General features: G+C 35.0%; 1 protein-coding gene across 1 annotated transcript in view; it reads right to left on the bottom strand.

Annotated features, from left to right (window-relative positions):
* Nucleotides 1-23,710, bottom strand: part of AKAP6 (A-kinase anchoring protein 6) — a 211,873-nt gene that overhangs the window by 73,285 nt on the left and 114,878 nt on the right. Inside the window, exons 7-8 of the mRNA XM_063398890.1 lie at nucleotides 8,949-9,097; nucleotides 2,987-3,107 (exon numbers count right to left, since the gene is read on the bottom strand). Coding sequence (XP_063254960.1) covers nucleotides 2,987-3,107; nucleotides 8,949-9,097 — 270 coding nt within the window. The remainder of the gene's footprint in view (nucleotides 1-2,986; nucleotides 3,108-8,948; nucleotides 9,098-23,710) is intronic.

Raw genomic sequence — 23,710 nt, 5'->3', positions numbered from 1 at the left:
TGTATGCTTGCCCTTTCTGAATTACCTGTTTCATCATTGCTCCTTCCCATTCATAGATTCCTTAGGGGCAATGATTACTGTTGGTAATAGTGATACCACAGCAGGTTCCCTGGCAGGGGCGGCTTGCTGAGCTGGCTCTGAGCTGCAATTACTTGTCAGCTCAGCAACTAAGAGAGATCTGTGGTTTTAGGAGAATCCACGAAAATGCAGAGAGTGCAATTAGCAGGTTCACATTTGAAGCTGTAATTGATAAAGAGAAACTAGAGCAAGACCTGTGTTTTCATAACACCCGAGGTCACTGCGGAGCTCTGGTGGCAGCAGCTGCCTGGGTTTGTGTCCCTGCAGCCCGGCATGGCCGTGCTCTGGGAAGAGCAGGCAGTGCTCACACACACTCGACCATTCACGACTCTAAAAAAGCCTCCGAATAAAACGGGTATCACCACCGATTAGAAGGGAGGTTTACTAGGCTAGTTTTATAAAACTATTAATACTCTTTTTGAGGACATGATTCATTGTCACACAGATCTCTAAAATTAGGGATGGTAAAGACCTAGTGATTTATCTGATCTTTGCTAGAGCAAAATTGTTCCCTCAATTACATTAGCTAATGTTATCCTTTGTCTACTGTTAAATGTCTGAAATTGTCAGGCTTTCAACACTTTAGGATGTTGTTCATTGAGCTGTTGGGGGTGAGGGAGTGGTTTTGTTTTATGTTTTGTTTTTTGGAAAGAATGATAGTTCTAAATGTAATACACTTAAGATTTTTACATTACTTGCAAATATTCCTCCTGCTTTGTGGACACTCCTTAGTCATCTCTTATGCAAACTCCACATCTCTACTTAAAACTTTTGTTCGGTCCTTAAAAATTTGCTTGCTGCTCTTACTAGAAAGGTAAATGCAGTGAATATTCACTGCAGGAGCACAAAGAGTCTATTTCCACCCTTCTTTAAGTGGTTTTGTAGTGGCTAAGTACCAGACAGGCAGTTTTGAGCTAGGAGGACTCAAATCTGCTACCGTAGCCTGTGACCTCCTGGCAGAAATTGCAGGACAAATAAGCTGCGTGCTCTTTGGAATCCGTCCTGGTTTGCCCCTGCTGCAGATTCAGCTACTCTCTGCCATACAAACTTTCTGCTTTCAGAAGTGTCATGCCTATCAAGGTTCAGAATTAAGAAACTATTCCCATTTTCCCACCATATTATACTGCACATATTATGAAATTGTTGTCCTTTTTTACTCTCTTCATCATACGCTATTAACCCAGCCTTACCATCTATAATTATTCCTAGGGATTACATTTGGAAATCAGAAAGGCAAGTGTATTAAATAGGATCTAAAATACTTGAACTGGTTGCTTGACCTTTACTCTTTTTCATATTGATGGATGGATTGTTACCTTAAAAATTATGTTTATCGATTTATTTTTGTAGTATAGGACTAAAACTAGCAGTTAAATTAGTCATGGTACAAGCTGGCCTTATATGGACAGGCACTAGCTACCAAAACACCTTATTTTAGACTCACAACAAACTCTTTACTCATTTCTGGAATTGTTTCTTTCTGAGCCTGCCCATGGCCAGGTCTGCTAATGTGTGATTAAGTCTGATCAAGTATTTATGAAGTTAGAAAAAAGACAATAGCAAAAATAAAATTTATTGTCAAAGCAAGAAGTGGAGGCCAGTGAATGAAACTCACTCACAGCCTAAAATAGTTTGGAACTGAACTATATTTGCATTTATAAACATATTTTAACTCATATGAAAACCCCTTCTTGCTGGGTATTTTAAATAAAATAACTAAAATAAGAAAGAATAAATTCAAGACCATCAAGAAATGGTCTTGAATTTATTAGGATGCCAAAGCAAGAAAAAATTATTATATTTATTATATTTAAGAAATTATCAAATCATGCAATCATAGAAGAAAGAGAACAACTTCTATTTGACCTTGAATGTACCATTTATTTGATAAGAAATAAAAAAAAGCTAGAGGGTAGTTGTTTCTTGTCATTATAGTGTTGCTGATTCTGTGGTTAGTTATTAATTTTATTTTTTATGATTCACAATCTGCTCTTTGAAATATGCCATATGCTCAAAGCAATTCAAGGATGACAACTGTCAGAATTACTCCAATAAAAATTGCCTAAATGAGGAAGATTTACTGCAGCCTGATATTTCTGTCAAAAGCCCCTCCTTTCTTTCCCCCACCACCCCTCAGACCCGTAGCTCCTCTGACACACAGTGAAGCCTGAATCAATTTTAGGATCAAGTCACACATTTTCAGGAAGTTCTTACAATTACTATCTATCTAAAAGAAATTATAAATCTTCTGGGTTAAGGCTGCTATGGCAAATAAAAGAAACCATGTGTCTGTCTGTATGTATGTACATATACATACATATATGTACATATATATATGATAGAATTAGACCCTATAGCTTCACCCTGCAAGTTCAAAATCATGTTGCTCAAATCACAACCAAGTGTGAAGACTTAACATGACAATGTCTACTTTACGTATAACTAATAAAAATTAAATTGGAAGAGTCCTGCATTCTGGCAGCAGCAAACCAAAATCAAGGCAAATGTCTTTCTTTCCAGATGAGGTCTGAAAGGTGGATAAAAATCCAGCTGAAAGCTCCAATCAAAACACATTTTGTTAAAAGTTCCCATTTCATTTTTTCCTTCATTTTGTTTCAGTCTATTTATTAATGCAGTTTCATTTATTTCTATTCATCTTGAAGACAAATCTTTGTCCTTCTATAGAATTACACCAAATAGAATGTGATAAAGGGAACTTTCTTGCAATTATGATGTCGGTGCAGGCTGTCAGTGCACAGGGGATGGAAATGAGGTTGGGGACAGGGAAGGGAATTCTAATAGACACCATGATACATACAATGAACGCAGCGATATCCTGTGAGAGAAAGACTTGTCAAGCTAATCAGATCTTCTATAGCTAGGTAAAGGCAGCAACCGTAGTGCTAACCTTGTAAAGATGCTGCTGCTGCTCCTCTGACATCATCAGGTCATGGCTGTCCATCACAATGGATTCCATGTCAATCAGCCAATCCCAGAGCTCCTGGTATTCTGAATCAAAGTCCAAAAGGCTGTAGATAAGGAACAAAATGTATTATGCATAAATACTGTGTAGTTGTTAAAGTCTTGTATTAGAATAATATATTCTTGAAAACTCATGATGTTCCAAGTTATATTTCTAAAGAGACATTTAGTATTTATACAGGGTGGATGAAAATGAAAACTGAAATCCAATTTAAGCCAGTGCCATGACCTAAATTCAGCAGCTGATGCCAAATCCTGACAACTGTTGGCATACTGCATTTGCTTCAAAAATTTTGCGATACAAATCCCTTATAGGTGTTTAATGTTTTTTACAGTGCTGGCTTTATATTCAGCAAATTTTGCAACAATCACCTTGATATAATTCACATGAAAATATTATTTACATCAAAAAATTACTCAATCCATTCAGCCACCCCTCTGCTGTCTATCTGCCTATCTTTGTAAATATCCTACATTTATTTTCATGGATGAGTAGCTAGCATTTCAACTTAACGCCTTAAGATAGGCTTGAGTGAATATGGTAAGCCAGTGAGAACTAAGGCCAGATACAGTATTAGACAGGTGTTCCCTACAGACATGTAAGAAACAAAGGTAAGGACAGGAAGTCAAAACAATGAATCCTTGAATAGCCAGCAATCATTAAAATTCAAAGGAGGATCACTACGGTTTTCAACAAAATAAATCATTAGAATAAGGAGCTTAAAAGGATTAATGTGATTCTCTATTGAAAGCCTAGTGAATAAGTAAAGCATAGATTCTTCTAAAACATTGTGAAACAAGACAGAAAGTACATGCTGAAAAACTGCACATTTGTCAAATAGATACCTCTTGAAAAGGGATCCTCAAATTTGCAAAATTGGAACTAACAAAAGCCTTGCCAGTAGTATCAAAAAACTCCCATACTGATCAAAGAATAGTGCATAGTGCAAAGAATAGTTCCACTAAAGCTAATTTCTCCAATTATTAAGAACTTTTTTAGCAATCCCATTTAAAAAAATAGCAGTGTTTTAACAGAGAAATAATAAACTAAACACGCTTTTAATGTCATTATTATTATTGTAGTTTTGTTAGTAACTACAGTACCATGTGGATGGTAATTTTGAAAGCTAATAGATAAAGTTGTGACAAGTAGAACTGTCTTTCCTCAAGAAAGCAGGCGAGGGAGAAGAAAGCATTTGCCTTCCATGGTATTATTTTCAATGAATTGACAACAAAGAAAGTATTGTACAATGCAAAAGCACTGATTCCTGCTTCTGAAGTAACCCTCTAGTTTAATCCACTATACTTAGTATACTTTTACTCAATAATTTATGAGGTACACTTACTTAAGACTGCTTGCTGCCCTGAGAAGGTAAGTAGTGTTACCATAAAGAAAGAAGAGCAAGCACAAAACGTTAAGTTACCATTATTGAAATATAAGTTTCACTTGGAGTTCAGGGCTTTTTTCATGTTTCAGGAGGTATTTGACTCCGATATCATTTGGAAACTAAAAGAAAACTAAACTCCATTTTGAATTGTGTATTTGGCAGTGTGACTGGATCTTCATCCCTTCCTCAGAAAGCAGTATAACCATTCTGCATCTCTAGTAGCAACTGCTCCTTTGCTTCCCTTCCATCTTATCCAAATATTATTCAAAGACATAAAAGTGACAGGCAGTTATTAAAACATATGTTTTATGACACAAGACATTAGATTTCATAACCTGTAAATTGGTACAGATTCAGTTGGACTTGGACGATTTGTACCACTGAAAATCCTAAATTAAGATATGAAGATGTGAAGCAATGCATACAGAATGGCATGGGATGCCTTTGGACAACGCACTAGGAAGTGGACTTGGATTTTTCTGTAATAGGCAGAGGATGGGCTATATCCAAACATCTGTTTTGTGTCTAAAGATCCCATCTTACAGTCCAAATTGGTCCATTTATTTGTGTATTGAAATGAACCAATCCTTTAAAAAAACCACAAAAGCACTTTTCTTTGACCTTTATAAAACACAGATAAGCACTAGAAAACAGCTGAGTATTTTGAATTCAAACTAGTGTTCTAAACACTCAAAGCAAAGAGTGAGAGAAAACGGATTCACTGGAAAAAGCCCAGCAAGGGATACAAGATAAAAAAGATCTGGGTTTTTTCCATATATATATATATATATACACACACACACATATATATCTCTCCAGTTTACATACTGTACTGATTCTTTTTGTTTGTTTGTTTTTTTGTGGGTTTTGTTTGTTTCTTTGTTTTCTGAAGTAAAGTCAAGTGGGAGTGTTTTTAAGCAACTGTCTACGGCAGTTATTTGCCTGAGCCTGAAGATAGCAAAGTCAGCAGAGCATCATCAATAGTTTTTTAATATGACTGCAATATTTTTAATGGTTTTAGAATATACCTGATATGTATCTTTTAAAAGCAGCTTTTTTTTTTTTAATTAATGTCTTGCATTTAAATGGATGAACTTAGTGATCGCTATTAAATTACTGTTTGGAAAAGGATGCAAGTTACTAAGCCACTAAAACGATTTTCAGAAAAAGCAAGAAATTGTAGGACTAGAGAGAGGTTAAGATTAAAATGTATCTGTCAGTATTTCTATGGCATATTTAATATTTCTTTTTTATTCAGAATCTACTTTTCCTGAGCTTAGCAGATCTTTCTTTCATATCGCCACAGGCAGAACTAGGGAAAACATGACTTCTGAAATACTGATATGTGTTAAAGATTTAATAATAATAGAAAAGATCTAATTTTTGTAGACTATATGAATCCACTAAACACTAAAAAAGGAATAAATTAGTTCATCTGTTTATTGGAAAAGAAAAAGATCTTCCACTAAAAGTATGCAAATATTGCCAACAAAAATTCCATAATATTAGTTAAAGGGCAGGTGAAAACAGCTTCCTTGATGAAGTTTGTTGGTTAATAAGCTAAAACCATTAGCTATGTAATAACTAGAATTACATTAAGAAGTATATTTTGTATTGGTAAACCAGGAATCAGATATGCAGAGTTGCATGTCTAATCCCTTGAACCCTAAACATATTTCTTAAAATGTGGACACCAATTTATTATTTTGAATAAAAATTCATGAGCACCTTTCTCATGAGAACACCAGTTCATCTGTGGCATTAATAAATAAAAAGGAATGTAAAGCTATTTCCATCAGCCTTTTTCCCCATGTTTAACACACACTTCCAGTTTGCAGTATTACTTTGATGGCATAACTCACATGGCATTTAGAAGTACTGTAAACACACTGCTACACCCGCCAAAAAAATCAGCCAGACAAAATGTTCCTTCAAGTTTCTGGGTCTTAATTTTATGGAACTCTTTTCCCATGTTTTTATTAGGGAGATTAGGAGAATTCAGAGTTATCACCTTAACAATTTTAAAACTGCTTTATGCCCTGTACATACTTGAAGCCCCCTCTAATTTCTCTCAAAGTCTCATCCATGAAGGCCCAATATCCAGTGATGACAGGATCTTAGGATCTGCCTTTCTTGTGCTATGGTGCTGTCCATATCTCCCAATAAGACCTGTATGCACTCATCTACCATTTTGAGGGATATATATATATATACTTCCAGCCAGATTTACCGTGATATTTTGCACCTGCTCTCAAATACTCTTGGGTACCTCTTACCTCCTGGCTAGCTGGTGTTCTCCTGCAGTGGATACTCACTCTTTTCTCCTCCTTTGTCACTTTGGCCGTTTTCATGCTAATTCCCAAAAACCTTCCCTATTACTGTTTTAACAAGATTATTATTTTGCAGGAAACCTCTGGTTCTTTACACATCCACTAGAATCACATTATTCTGCAAATACTACTCTACCTTTCTCCTTTTAGTTATTTCCTGCATAAACTCATGTCCCAAATCTCCTACACACACACACACACACACATCTTACAAAAAAATTTCTTCATTTACAATAGCTCTTATTCTCCCAGACATTCTTTTTCCTAGGTGAAATTTCCACAACAGCTAATGGACAGACACCTTAATTTATGCAAATGGCCTCTTCTCTGTAGAGATCTCAGTCTCTAGCTAGGCCAAGCAACTGTGGAGTTTCTGTCAATGGTTTTTATGCAGTAAGGACATGTTGAATCAACTGTATTTTTAAATAGGTGAAAGGAATTTCCATTCTTTTCAACACAGTACCTCAGATGGGTTCAACTGAAAGTTCTCCAGCTGAATTTTTCCCTGCTAGCCTCTGCAGTGGCTGAATAAGTGGTATTGTACTGGTCTAATTCCAGCCCTTTGACCCCTGAAGTCTGTTGAGCCTCTAAGGCCTGAGATAGCCTCAAGGGCCCAGAAAGGTGGCCACAGCACTAAAAAAGTTTGAAATACTAGCAGATGACCACTTCCAGTTCAAAGCATATAATTACAAGTGAAAACAAGTGCATTTAAGAAACTATTCCCTTATCGCATATGGTATGTAGAGCTACAAACTGGATTTTTCTGTGAAGCATAAAGCTTTACATCCCTTCCCCTCAGGAAAATCAAACGTCCATTGATGTGTCTTACATCCTCCTCAATATTCCATTCTTAAGCCTTGCTCACATTCAGTGATGGCTGCAAAATTAGAAGCTGTAGCTTCTTTTTGAAAATTTTGAATATGTAGCCCTCAGTGCACATTTATATACATATACACACCAATTCTGAACAAATTATTTTTATGGTTGACACTAGCTGTGCTGGCGTGTTTGAGAATCTGACAGATTTCTGCATATGTAATCAAGATCTCAGTAATCCTACATAATTAGCCCACATCAACTTTTCTAAAACAGTCATCTTTCCGTATAATAAGAGGGGATGTTTACAAGGCTCATTTATCTTTACAGTTGGTAATTTAATAAAACTGTGTTTCCAAGACCTGAGCATCGAGTTAACAACTGGAAAGGGGAATTCTGGAGATAAAGAACTCATGAACACCTTTGTCAATGACTTTTCTTGCATAGGAAATGGCAGGCAATATTTCTATTCTATATGTCTGTTACAAGGAAACTTCTATCAGGACAAGGGCACCCTCAAACAATGAGCATTAGTTGGGTCCTTTGACCTGCTTTTGGCCCACACTAGTATGATCTCACAGGTAGGTTTTTTATGTTCATCTTGGAGTGCTAGTAGTTGGAAGATATGGTTTTCAGAAGACCTTAAAGAAAAAGTCTTCTTCCAGAACTAAAAGTTTCCTTGATTGTGAAAAAGAGAGGGGGGCAAGAACTCATTTTAGCAGAATCCAGTGATTAATTTGTTCAAAATATGATGACTGCTTTTGCATGCACACTTCTATATATGATATATGTGTGTATAGGTATGATAACATAAATTAAAAAAAAAAACAAGTGAAGGAAAAACTGTCTGAAAAAAAGGGAAAACCATTAAAATCAATGCTTTCTTGAAGTGCAAAAACCTGGATGTTTGAAGTATAATTGAATGGCTTCATATTCATATTTCTTAGTTAGTAGAAGAACAATGATTATAGAGGTCTTGCAGAGATACTATTACGCTATCAAGATCTTTTCCTTGGAAGACGTTAAGAAAACACTATATGAAGCTGCTGGAGGAGAAAAGCCTGAAGAAAAGGGACACGTTACATTTTTTTTAATCCAGATAACAGTTTACTATTAGATAATATTTGGTGTTCCTATGAACAAATCATCTTTTAGATAAATTATCCAGAACCCATTCTTTTTGCATCCATATATTAAAGAGAGAGAGAGAGAGACAGAGATAAACAGTTTTGTCCTGCCTCTTGGCCTAGGAAGAAAAATCTTGGTTAACTAGTAGTAAGAAAAAGTATATCACGCTAAAAAAACCCCCCAACAGATCAGTGAGAATAAAACAACAAAAAGAATAGTTCCCTACCCATTACTTCCCACTGTGTGAACTTTTGACATATCAGCAAACTCTTCCTTTCGCTTGCTACTACTGTTGTACTGCTCACTGTACAGTTTTAAGGACATCTGTTCAACAGCATCTCTTTGTGCTTCCAGATAGCATAGCTGAACCTCAGCCTAGAAAAAGAAAACAAAGAGGGGAAAAAAACAAAACAGAACATTAAAAAAATAATTCAGAAAGAATACATTTAAAATCTTTTTGGAATGCAACAACAGTTTTAACCAAATTTTCTTCCTGTATGTGATTGTGAAAAAGGCTGAACCATTAAGTCAGAGAAGAATTACAGCACAATCCCAAATGCTAGAAATAAACTATTGAGGTTTCTATCAGAGAACGTGTTATATATTCCATGAGAGGCATATCCAATCAAATGCTGCATAAAAATGTCTGGACATGAATGGAAAAGGTATTAGAAACCAAGCACTGTTATAGAACAGGTAGATTTTTTTTTTTCTTACAGGCTTCAAGATTGATATTGTTAACACACTGTCTGTGCTTCATAATCAATGAAAGCTATATTGCTACAGGTATTTTTCCTTTAAATAGTAATTGTAACCAAACTCAAGTAAATTGGCATTATTCACATTCTCCTTTCCTGTATCTGGCACAGACTGATTACTCAGCAACTTTAATTGCAAGGAAAAAGGCAATAAGTGAGATGTGCTGTTTTCCATCAGATTGTGCCTGTCCAGAAGAATGTGGAATAATATTTGGCATCATAACTTATTGAATAGACACTTTATTTATTGCAGCTGTGCTGATCAGTATGCTTCTGAGGCTCAGAGAACCAGATGACACAAGGATAAAATCTGCCGTTTGCTACACTTGCCCCTAGGAACAGTATAAAGAACAGAGTGTAGACTAAGTTCAAAAGCACTTTGGGGCCAATATGCCATTGTTTTCTTTTAATATACTTATTGAAAGAAAAACGCATTACAAATTCTGAAAATGCTTCAAAAATTGCTACTTCTGAGTAACTACATACTTTTATTTCCATTAGGAGTGGAATACCTGCTTAACTATTTGATACTATGGCAAGTAAAAGCAAGTGGCATGGAGGAAATTTTGTATAAAGAGTATCCTGAATTTTCTGCTGTGGGAGGCAGGGAAGTGAAGAGTTTATTTGTTTGCTGACAGCAGAGTTACCTATCTGTGGAGCAACAGAAGTCATAGAGAGAAAGTAGTGAAAGGGCTAGAGAGAAGGGTAGTCTAATGTAAAATGTAAGAAAAATGCAAGCAAGTAAAGGGAAACAAGTACTGAAGAATGTCAGCAGGGAAAGTCTGAAAGAAGGCTGGAATGTCTATATAAGCTGGTGGTAATAACAATTTCTATATTTTCTTAGGCCTTGCCTTGGTGTAGTTTTTGCTGAAAAACAATGTAAGAGATTTGGAAATTCCATTTCCTTTTAAAATTTCTCATTCAAACTTTTATAGCTTTCTCTCTCAGCTGCTTCTTACAGTGAAATTAGTTATGTTTTTCAATAAATCCCATTATGTTTTTGAGAAATTGAAAAGCAAACCAATAAGCAAACCAAAACCACAGAAAATACAGTAAATACTAGCAATTTTCCAAGGAGACAGAAGATAAAAATTCTGACTAGTCCATACAGGTCTTCCCTGTGTATTTAAATATAATTCAACATTTCATACCTATTTTAAAATAGTGGAAAATTAAACCACAAAAGTTACCAGTGAAGAAACATTATCTAAACTAGCTGGGACTGTCTAGGTAGAGTAAAATGTTAAGGTTTGAGAGAGCTATAAAGCTATCCTTCTTTCTCAGAAACTATAATTAAAATTGCCTTTTATATAAGTCAGAAACAGCTAAGGCAGCATATAAACTACATCACCTTCCTGTTCCCCTTCCACCTCCAAGTACATTTTCCTCTGAACTGATAAACAGTCCACTTCCACAGTATACAGAGGTCCCTGAACAAATTTCTTTTTTTGGAAGGATTCTTCACTAGAAAGGATAATCTTTCAGCAAAGTATTTTGTAGTGTCCACATAAGGCCATGATTGTGTTCTTTTAATTTATTCTTACCACAAAGCAGTAATCCATTGTATCATTTTAATTTCTGTTATAGTTGACATGACATATTCAGTCTAAAGCCCTGTTGTCAGTGACCAGTACATTTCCAAAGCAATTAGATCTATCAATTAAAATCTGTGAGTGTTTTAAGCCTAGAGGGGAAATCTTGTAGAAAACTTGAAGCAAAAAATTCCCTTATTTTCAGGACAGGTTTGTATATCACAATAAGTAATTCCTACTTTTTTTAGCTACGGGTTTTGGCTGCAGTATAGTTAGAGGTTTTGGGGTCTTCTTGGCTGTGGTTGAAATTGTGTATAAAACCCTCTTTCTCCCCTCCCACCACAAGACTCCAAAAAGAGGGAGCTCACTTGTAGCCTAAGCTCTGGAAAATCACACGTAATTAAAACTGTGTCCTGAATCATATGAACACAGGCTATTTCTCAAATAGCACAACTATCACAATAATTTAGATAGGTTTTTTTTCCCCTTGTAGTTTCTAATTCCCCATCCTACAATTTCCTCTATATTTTAAAATAAAATATGTTAAAAATAAAGGCAGCAGCTTTTCACAGGTTGGTCATGCCCTGTTCACTTGCAAAAATACTTGTAGGCAAACCAATAATGAAGACAGAAAATAGGAGAAGAAGAAGAAGGATTAAACAGAATAGTGGGGGAAACGAAAAGCAGGATGTAAAGGGCAGGTAAATATATGAAGAGGGATAAATAAGAATCCACTATTTCTTCCTTGCAGCTATAAGGCCCTCTTGTACTAGGGATTATGAATTCCATCAACATCATACTCTACGAAGCCTGAATACAACCCAGTTCTTTCACTTTAGAAATATGATCTCTCTATAAATCAACTATTTTTATTTTAAAACCAAATTTCAATCTTCAACTTTTGTGAACAATTACAGCAACTCAAACTCAGACAGTGTAGAGTTTCAGATGGATCTCTCCGATTTCTTTTCTCTATGTATTCATCTATCTCACTGTTGTACTTAAGCATTTTTTTGTCTCTGTTATACTGATATTAACTGCAAATCCAAAGAGGCTTTGAAGACCTTGAGTAGGTATTGATCAGTTTAAGTCTCAAAAAACTACATTCTACAGAATCTGAGCTAACAGGTACAAGACACAATATAGGAAAAAATACAAAGAACAGATATGCAATAAACCTACTGCAGTTTATTTTCAACTTAAAATCTTTAGTGGTAATGAAGGGCTAGTTATGCAGTATTCTGAGAGAATAAAGTAACAACTTCATAAATTCCTAATCAAATACAGAAAAGCTACTCGATTTACACTTAAACCTACATTGTGTGCATTTTCAGATTGCCCTACGTATAATTTTTACTACATAACACAAACTTCAAGAACAATCTCTATAACAAACACACCTGTATGGACACAGATATCTAGCAAACCCTCAAAAAGTCTACTGGGATATGCATAGATTCAAATATAGCTAATAGAAATTGGGTGGGAGGTAATCATTCATTTACTCCTAGTGGCCCATCTTAGAACTGAAATTCAGTTCCTTCTATTTTTTGAGAATGCAGTACATGTGAATATGTGAAAAATTGAGCACAGAGGAAAAAAATGCCAAGGAATTATACTCAGCAGTAGTTTTCCACTTCATGGTCCTCTTCTAAGTGATCATTTTTGCAATAAAAAGACAATGAAGATGCTGATGATGGTCCTGTTACACACTTGTAGAGATTCTCTACCTATTAGGATGGAATGAGTTTAAAATATTCTGTTGTAAATTAAACTGAAATATTTCCAATAATCAAATGACAAAGTTCCCTCATTTTCCTGAGCCTGCAGGAACCAGTCTCTGAACAAGACTATGAAAAAACTGTAGTCCGGGGCAAAACAGAAAAAAAAATCTAGACTAGTGCCAAATGCTCAGTTCTAGTGATTGATTAATAATGGTAAATAATTTCAAGGCTGTTATATAAAGCTCATTTTCTAAAAACCAAGAACTTACAAATAAATTGGGAAAGCCTGGGGTACAAATCTGTTCTTTAAGACTGGCTGCATGACAACGTAAAATGTCCTTTATTATACAGATCACTGTGTAACACGAAGGAGTAATCAGTGACAATACAAATCAATGAAAATACATTGTATTTCTTGTTAGACCTACATGTTGGAATGACCTCATTCTGAAGGGGAGAAAGACAAGGGATAATGACTTTTACTGTAGGAGGAAGGAGACTGAAAGGTTATATTGTATACAGTGTCAAACAAGAACGCAAAATTTACACCAATGTAAACTGGAGATATGAACTCAGAGCTAGTGTTTTTCTGCTGCAGATTTTTTTTGTTTGTTTGTTTTTTGGTTTTTTGGGGGTTTGTTTGTTTGTTTGTTTGTTCGGGTTTTGTTGTTGTTGTTGTTGTTGTTTTTGGGTTTTTTTGGGTTTTTTGGAAAGTACTAGAATAAATATCAATGATTTGATGTTGAAAGGAAAGTATTTTCAGAAAGTGTCTCCCAGGGAGCACAAGTAACCTGTTATGAATTGTGTAACTGTATGCACACAATTCTGTTGTTTAGAGATACAAATTACACATAATACATTCAGTTGATTTAAAGTAGCCTATCTTGCATTACCCTTTCTTTACAGTTCTGTAAAGAAACTTTACTTCTGCCACACTAGACTTAGTGAGAATGATATAAGAAATACAGACAGTTCCATTCCTCTGCCATTATTTGAACTTAAGCTGGATAAAATCAGCCTCTGAAATTAAAGCACAAAATCCAGTTTCTGCCAACAAGGAGGTGGTCAGATGGCCCCAGGCAGCATGTAGACTGAGAATACTCACCCATATGTATATTTTAAAGAAGTGAAAACTCAGATGCCACATTTTAAAAGCATGTACATTCCAGCTTGTCACTCTGTATATCTGCAATTGGTGAAATTTCTTGAGATTTAAAATTGAGAATAATTTCTTTCCGGAATTAAGTTGATAAGAGTAGCATTTATGTGCTTAAATGCTCAAGCATTTTTTGTTGTTTTCTGTCACAATATTCTGAATACTTGTCCACATTATAAAGTTGTGGACAAGTTTTATTATGGAACACAAAAAAGACCCTGGTTCTGTCACAGTACAGCTACAGAATAAAATTATATTGAAAAGTATATGGCTCAAAATATCTTCCATGAAGATGCAGGTTACAGATATTCTTTGGCAGGCAAGAGTTTGTCCAAAAACTCTATACAGACAGATTTGATCATCCATCACGCCATCCCTACATCCAGCCAACAGGTAAAAGCACCTCAGGTACAAGGAATACTTTCAAGAAGTCTCATCAGCATTTTAAAAGGCATTGTATAACAGATAATTAGGACCACTGAGGTTGGAAATGCCTTTAAGATCACTGGACCATCATTTGGCAGCATTAGGCTTCTTGGACTTCAAGTGACTGTTTCTATCCTAAGTGTAGGCATTTGTTTTTCCCCCCTTACTCTGTATAACTAAAACAGAGACCTTGCTGCTATTGAATATTTCCTTAGTCTGTTCCCTTCCTGCTTCTGGCTTCCTTGACTCTTCATCTTGCATATTCTCTTCAGGACTGAATTGAATTTTTTTTTAAAAAATCCTATATCATGAAATATGTTTACTTCTAGCTGAATATTTGAGAGTCCTGTTACAAAGGACACGCTCTGTTTTGAATGTGCAGGAAATTAATTCTGTTAATCAGGGCATGCTTGTTACCAGTTAAAATCTTTGCTAAGTGTTTCTATTGTTATAAATTTCAGAAATGTTTTATATCAAGAATAATGTTATTGCTTTGTTTTTCAGTCTGCTAAAACCATCATGACAATGTGAAACCTCCACACAGAATGAGCAAAATGCAGAATGAGTGCAAATGCAATCAGTAGTTTGGCCTCAGCAGCATTGACTGAGCAAATCCATGAAGATGCCATGATCATGCTGTTAATTTAAAATCTGTGCCTCTTGTGTCTTTATTCCTGTCTATTCACCTGCCTTTCATTCTATTCAGTGTAATACTAGACACAACACAAGAGCATGGCATGTCCATTTATAAAACCATATCTCAGTTATAAAACCAGAGAAGTTCCCTACATCATAAATATCAAAATGCATTGAAGAAAAGTATGAAAGAATTAACCTCTCCAGAGGTTAATTAAAACTGAATAGTTTCTGACAACAGCATCTCAAAATTGCCGGGTGAAAAAAGTTCTTGTAAGAATGGAAACGAAACAAAGTCTGGGATCCTTTTCTACTTTTCCTGTCTTGCAGGTCTGCATCTCCAGCCTGAAGAATGAGAGGAACAGAGAGTCTAATAATTGGGGGCCAGGTAGAGAACAGGCTTGCTCTGACAGTGGAAAGGGCTGGGATGACAGAACAGTGCTTGCTAAAACCATGTAGAAGACACAAATTAAGAAGGATGTAGATCCAGCCAAACCCATCAACATAATAGAGTGCATTTCTTTGTAGCTGCCACATGCCTTCCATCTCCTTCAGCAACACCTCTTCATATGTTGCAATAACTGTAAACCCAAACAGTCCAATTCTTACAAACCCAGAATTTGTCCTATTAAATTAGCAATTCACAAAATCAACACAACCTTGGTTTCTTCCCTGCCAGGAAGAGGAAAAAAATGTTATAGGAGCCTCAACACTAATATGCTGTTCATAAAGAAGGTTGAAAACCTTTCTGGGTCAGGCCCAAGACCCTCAAACAGTCAAGAGGAAAGACTAGACAAGCAGAGAAAGTGCTAAATTCATAAATTTAATCTTACTTAATTAAAACCTCCATTATTTGCACTGTTCTTATTGTTCCTACCATTTCCTATGTTTGCATTTCCAGAGCAATGAAGTTCCCTAAAAAGAGATGGTTAAAGAGTCTATCTATCATCCAATGCACAGATAGTCTAAAAGACACGCTTCTCTATAAGGCTTCTGTACCAAATCACACAGACCAGCAATGGACCTAGCTCAGCTCATAGGGCTGGGCATGAAAAATGGCCACACTCTTAAGGCTAAAGCTAGCCTGATTCAGAATTTAGGACAGCCCACTTGTGCAAGAGAAATTCCAGAGTGCTGGTGCACATTCCGTCTCCCCCGTTCCCACAGCAGATTGACAAGTACAGGTCTACTTAAAAATAGTGAGGAAAAGTAAGTCTGTCCAAACCAATACTTCCTATGGAAAACTATGCAAAACACCCCAGGAAGGTGTGGCAGAGCTAACATAAAAATGTTACAGCCTTTTTCTTGCCAATCTTACCATACTGTACCAGTAGTACATAAACAGCTCTTTTTTTCCCTAGTAGGTCCATCTTAAAGTTCTATGTGCTTGAGAAATGTTACGTATTTATTAACCTAATAATTAGAAGTGTGTGTGCTTAATAACTAATTCCAAAATTTCCTAGACATATCAATTCACAAAACCGAAGCTTAGACCAAAAATCTTCTTTTGATTCAATGTTTTGAGTCAAATATTTTGAGAGGTTCAATAGCATCAAACATTTTGAAGTCAAAACTCCTACACAGTGTTCCTCAAAGACAGTCATTGAATCCTTATTTAAGTTGTTCTGAAATTGAAGGAGATTATTTCCATGCCTTGATAGTCTATTTGATATTATGTTACCCCTAGAGATGTGAATGTTTTCTTACTACACACTTTTTTTCCTCCTACAGGGAGAAATTACTGGGTATTTTTATCAGCTTTTTAGACATTGAACTATTAATAAGATAAAATTGTGCAATATGAACACTACTCTGTCTCCACTGCACAATTAAGTAAGAATAGTCAGACTCTGAAGGAAGATATGTCAATTAATGTCAATTAATTTATTCAAAAATAGCAGGGAAATGTGGGCTAAGTATTTTTCCCTTTATATTACTTTCCCTATCCATATATATAGATGAGTTTTAGCAAAAATATTAGTATTTACTCTAGCAAAGGCAAAACATATAGCTTAATATGTTGATTTGTACAACTGTCTTGCCATGTATAAAAAGCAGACACAGGCTGCTGCTCCTCTGAGTTTATTTATGCTCCTCTGATGAGGAGCCTCTTCATGCACCTGACACTTAGTGAGGTAGAGGGAACTGTAAAAAGATAACTGTTTTAAACATAAAATATTTGTATTGCTAAGAGGTCAGCTTTGCCGCTGCTGACTTCATTGCAATTTGCATACTATTAAAGCATTACCCATAATGTTTGTAAAATTTAATTTTAAAGCTAGGCTGTTAAAGATGTTTACTGAATTGTAAGCACCTAGGACATTTGGGAAATTTGTTAACACTGTGATAGTTATAGTATTTCTGCCTTACTTTGCTTCTTATTTAATCCCCTCACAAAAACAATTTTCTTTCATTTTATGACAATGAATCTCGTTTTAGTGCAAGCTGAGAAACTTAAAGTACACTGCAACAGTACAGTAATCGAAATAACTTCTCCTCTTATTCTCAATATATTTAAGTTTGTTAAAAATGTCACTAACTTACTTATTTACTTTTGCTGGGGGCTCAGAGCCAATTATACTCCTATAGACTAGAGGTGATGGTTATGATTTTCTACTTCACTCTAATACAGTCTTTCTCATTAAATCTCACAGCTTGGTAATCACAGTCATCACATTTGTGTTTCAGTGCTGCATTCACACTCACATTCTCCTTCCCTGTATTTCCATCCTCTTTCCCTCACCCCCTCCCCCAGATCTTTATTTACTGCCTGGCAGAAACTGCAAAATTAAAGATGTATAATGTGCAGATACAATCTTTGCTTCCTTTTCTCTGCCAGACTAGCACTCTAAAATGCACTTCTTTTGGGAAGTACTGACATTAACTCAGTTACTATAGTACATGAAGTACTGTTTCCCTTTGAAGTACTATAAAAAAGTTGTCCTTAGATGATAATGGAAAGGATGAAGTAAAGCAGGAACAACAAGAATCACTTTACATACTAATAACAACAATTTAGTTATCAAAACAGTACAGAACAAGCGTGCTTTTATACTATTCTTTAAAAAATTTAGCTTCCTAGGGTTGTAATAGTCTTTTCCTATGGTTCAGGAATGCACAGTAGCACTCAGCCCAGTGCCTGTATCCTTATTTCAAAGAGAATCATTCAAACCGACATCCACCCTGTCAAGAATCTTGACTTTGAGCTGCTAATGCAGAATAAAAATCAATATAAATTTTGATCATTTGATGAATATTTACTTCTTTCTTTTGAGCCTGGGGATTTAGAATTGAAAACTGCTGAATCAAGTCATTTTATTTTTTTGTGTTTGTGCCAACACCAATTTACTACCCTCCTGAAAGTTCCTGAACAAGATGTCTCATGTGGCATACATGTTGGTTTTTCCTGTCAATCATAACTGTGTGCCAGTAGGGAACCATAAACATTTTCCTTTCATACTCTTAGTTCTCCAAAAAGGAGTATTTTGATTACTTCCCTGGAAAAAGGTAAACTTGTCTTATTTAGACATACTTTAAATTGCCTATTTTTCTAGGACAGCTGCTGTGCCTATATTGATACCATCTATTAAATATTTTCTTTTCAGTGTGGGTTGGTTCATACAAAGGAACAATTTACAATCACTGCAAATAAAGCTTAGTAGCACAAAACAGATAAAGATCTATATTGACATTATCACTCCCTCTATATATTTTCTAAAAAACTGCATGAAAATTCTGACCAGTATAATGCACACCAAATGTTTGTGAAAATGAAGATAGCAGGAGATAAATAGATCCCACAAGCAGGCAATTAAGATATGACTTTAGTTTGCATTTCATCTTTAAAAAAAATGGGCCTTCAATCTCAAAGAAAAAGAGCTTATAAAAAAAAGTATATGTAAAGCTCCTATGTTTCCATAGTGACTGGGGTGGGGGGTAAGAGAACAGGGAAAAAGAAAAACGATGCTTCTAAATTTGTAAAAGACCTAGATTAGTTTAACAAGAACTGTAAATGCAAGCAATTTTCATCTTGCAAAATTTTTTTATATATGACTCAGTGGCAGACAGGCTTTATCTTGAGCAATTTTGTTGGTCTCTTATAAATGAAATAAAAGTAGCAGCAGCTGTCTTTCAGGAGGCTGATACATGTTTGTATAGTCATGATATTATGTAGACAGATGTTTTAAATAAAATAAAATATTTAGATTGTTAGATACCTTGCTAGATACAAAGGCAATTATAGGATGTCTTTGTAAAATTAAATTTCTCATTCTTTTGAGAAGAAAAAAAGGGAATTGTCCTGGAAACTGTACCAACAGGAAATGATTCTATATCTAAAACAGCTGGAGACTGTAACTAATATAAATTTACTTGAAAATAAAAATTCTGTATGCCTCTAGAGACATGCAGCAACATGCAGTAAAACCAGATGTGATAAAATTATTTTTAAAAGTGTGTTTATATAGACATATAAAATATTAAGATAAGATCCACTCATGTAGAGAGATTGTTCAAGTCTAAAACAAAGTAACAGAACAATTAAAGCCCAAAATTGTAAGATAAGAGCCATCTTTTTCTAAGAATAAATGATGCCCTTTTTTGATGAATGTTGCCTTTTCAGAAACATGTCAGACATCTTAATTTGACAACAATTCTAATGTGATACCACTTTATAGTGTGATCTAAAGTGTGATAGCACTTTATAGCTTTACCAATCAAAATGCAGTGGAAACCTTTTCTCTCAGCACTTTAAGGCAAATTTTGATTCACATCTATGCTACATGTATCAAAGTTCCAAAAATAATTTTAAAAGTGAAGCAAATATCCAGTACTCAAATTCCTTAGGTGCTGTATTTAGGTAAGCTTTCCACCGTGTATAAGGGAATGTTTCAGAGCAAAGATTGTACAACAGGGTCTTATGTGAACACTTCAAAAAATATACCACACGTTCCAGCCCATGACTGTCTAATGTGACTCAGCCTATGTGCTCTTTCCATTTTTGTTGAAAAGGTCACAGTACAACAGACTGCATTCTGTGTACTTGTAGCTTTACTCCTTGTCAAGGCCTCTGTTACAAGCTTGTCATTACTCCAGATGTAAACCTGCACAGCTGATTTGGCTAAAGTATCCAAGTTCTTAACTTATAAAGAAAACATTCCAGGATGAGTCTGAATGTCAAAATGTGAGAATAAGAGTTTTACAGGTCTGTCTTTCAAATCACCATCACCAAAATCCATCCAAATTTGCACAGCCACCTTCTTCCTTGTTCCCTAATAAAAGGATCCTGTAGAACAGCTTGTTCAGTATTACTGCTTGCTTTTTAAGTAATGTTACTATGTAATTTAAACAATGAATTAAACTTTTTTTCTCTCATACTTAGAAAAACACTCCAGCTACCTGAAGCCAAATGAAGAATGCTCAAGATATCGGAAATGCTGTATTATAGTCCCTATACAGGAGAAGTAAATGGTGTTAAAGATTCCTTTTAGAAGGCTTCAGGTTGGATTGCTTTCATTTTTTTCCAATAGCCTTAATTGGCTAAGTGCCTTTGGGCCAGCTAATACCCAAAGAGACCTAATCTCAGTAATCTTGTAAATACAATGATTTCAACAGATTTTCATCAAAGACATGATCATTACATGAGATTCTGCCTGTTTAGTGCTGTAGTATTTCTCATTTAGAATGTAGTTAAAATCACCATGTTAATACAAGATCTATTATTACAGAGTTCTGTGTTAATAACAGTCCAAAAAAAGGAAATATTTTGCTATTTTTTAAATTTTAGACAGCTGTTTAAATGGATGTGAACAAACACGTTCGTTTCAAAATTAAAAGTAAACAGATTGAAAAACAGCAAAATCACCCTTCTCAAATTATAGATGTCCAAAGATGACATGTGCATTACAAATGTCCATGAGACTATACATTTACAGATTTTTTCATTCAAACATTAAGAACTATAACTGAGATGACAATAACATAGCACAGTATAATAACCATATCTGCTGCATCTTTTAACACCTGACCCATGAAAATGTGACTTTTCTGCAGCTAAAATAAGATGCATAGTAGCTTGAGGAATCTGAAGTTCAATTACTACAAAAAATACGTCAAGGGAAAGCTTTAATGAAAAGATGCACATTTCCAATAACCATAAACAAGGCTATAATTACCTTTTTACATTATACTGTTAAAGAAATTGAATATTACTACATGGGAATTCTGGGAACTCAGATTACAATAGACTGTAATCTCTTTTCAGAGGCAAAAACAAGCACAAGTTCTAAACCATTTTATGACCTTACAAAATACTGTGGGACACAGGCTCCTCAGAAATTAAAATCTCAACTGGAATCATTACATAGTGATTAATCTAGACTTAAGAGAGGTCAGAAACTGATAAATCAAGAGTTATTAACATATTTTAAAATAAATATTTTAAATGCAGTTTGTTAAAAAGGTTTTATTATAATCTCATAAATTTCTTAAACAGATTGACTAATACTGTGATTTTTTTTTTTTTTTTTTTTTTTTTTTTTTGCTTTTGTCATAGCGTTAATTAAAATGGAGGTATTAAGCCAGAGTGTTACAATGGAAGGTTATATTAGAGATTTTATTAATAAGCACAGGCAATCCATTATACAGAGAAGTCAGGACCCATGTAGTGGAATGGTCTAAAGCTTAAGGGTATTTTTAGCAGGGAAATACATAGGCACAGGTGAGAGATTATAGCCACACAAGTAACACTGTGCTCCAAGTCCTCTTTGCTGAGCATGGCTAAAAACTGACTCTGTAGTCATCTGTTTCCACAGATGCCACATAGAAATTATCCTTAGAGGTACTTCTGCATTACATGTGCATACAAAATTTGGATCCGACCACAAAAGCCTACACTTATTCTTCAACTGTGTGTCCAAACCAGAAAAAATTAACATGCTTTTTTGGGGATCTTGATGTCTTTGTAACTGAACCATCAATATTTCAGTGGAGTAGGCTCAGATTAGAAGTTCAAGTCTTGGAGCTATCAGAAATAATTATCGTAGAAAGTTGTATGGTAGCAGGACATTATGGTCTTATTTATGGAGCTTAGGTAGAATTTCCAATCAGCATGATTGCATCTATTTCTAGTGCTTTGTTAATCGCTTCCTGAAGCTGCTCATTAAAAGCTCCTATGTCAACACGTAATGCTGTGGTGGCTGAAACAGAGATTGGGAATACAATCACATCTCATGGTTTGGCTGAGAAGTACCCTGCAACATTGTGCACTTTATCACAAATGCTGTTTTCCCATTTGATGAAATGCCTTACCATGTCATGGAACAATGGTCATTTATTTCAAAGGAACAAGCTGAATCTTCACCATTAAATGCTGGATGTGAGAAAACATCATTTTATTTCTGTCTCCCTCAACAATGGAATTGCAGTGAGACCCAAGTACAGCAATTTAACATCTCTCTTACAACAGCCACAGAAGTGATGACAGCCCTAGACAATAATCACTTGCCAATACCACAGTACTTACCTACCGACTGTGAAAGCTCTCACAGCCGTAGTCAATAATTGAACCGACCAATTCCACTGTGCTGCATGTGATTGGTGATATTATCCCTTTAAGTGTGTTATTTAAGTTTGCAATGCAGTTAATTGAAACCCTACTAGATGCAAATCAAAAGTTTCAGTCTTAATTGAGATATTTTGAAAATTGAACCCATTGCTTCAGGCAGGTGCTACATGAGATTCCATTAATATAGGTAATTAACATTAGCCTCTGCTTTAATTAACATGCACACTTTAATTAGTAAAGCATTAACCAACATTAAAAAATCTGATCTTCATGCATCACAAAAACGGCAGAGTTATGACTATGTTATTTTTTCCAAGACTGTAAATCATACAACATATAAATTCTTTTTTCTTTAAATATATCAAGATGTTTTAAAAAGAAAAATAGACATATAAAATGGACATCTGTGTTTTAAGTGAACATTTTAAATGGTGGAAAATATTTCTTAACAATATCTAAAATTTGAAGGAAGCTTACATAATACTTCAAAAATTTTGCCTGAAATTTATAAATATGTATATTATATACATGTGTGTATCTAGTTACTTTATAAATTAAAATAAGTCAGTTTTAATCAGAGTCACTGGTTACTACTAATTCTATGGCAGAATCCAAGAGAGTATTTTCAAGAGCTGGCATTTTGAAAACAAATGTCCTTTCACCAGTACCAGCTTTGTTTCCAATTATGCTCATTTTATCATGCTATGACTGCAAATGTGTGTGAATATGAACTGAACTTGAATTTCTCAAAGCCTAAATAACTTCTTCAAAAACTAGCCTGTTGCTTCTGTGTCATAAAGCCCACTGCTCAGTGCCATCACCTCTAGGATATCAGGTAACTGGAGAGCTGGAGTGATACCACTGAGCTGGTTCAAGATCAGCCTTTCTGCACAACAGCTCCCATTTGCAGCTGTACAAGCTCTGTAATCAAGGGAGCTTCACAAGGAAGGGAACACGTGCAGTTATACTCATGCTATCAGACCAAATACAGAAATTTTTCTTTGATACAGACAAGCTCTTTTTGAGTCTGGATTAAAATTAAAAATTATTTAGAACCATAGTATGTTTCCAGACATATATAACATAAGGAATTTCATCCAAGTCCATAAAATTATGTGGTACAGAGCTCCAGCTCAAAAACCTTTCTTTAAATAAAATTTAACATCAGTATCTTTCAAAACACATTTCCAAA

This window comes from Prinia subflava, chromosome 5 (assembly GCF_021018805.1).
Source record: "Prinia subflava isolate CZ2003 ecotype Zambia chromosome 5, Cam_Psub_1.2, whole genome shotgun sequence".
NCBI lineage: Eukaryota > Metazoa > Chordata > Aves > Passeriformes > Cisticolidae > Prinia > Prinia subflava.
Note: the sequence above shows the minus strand (reverse complement) of the source record. Positions and strands in the feature narration are given on the sequence as shown.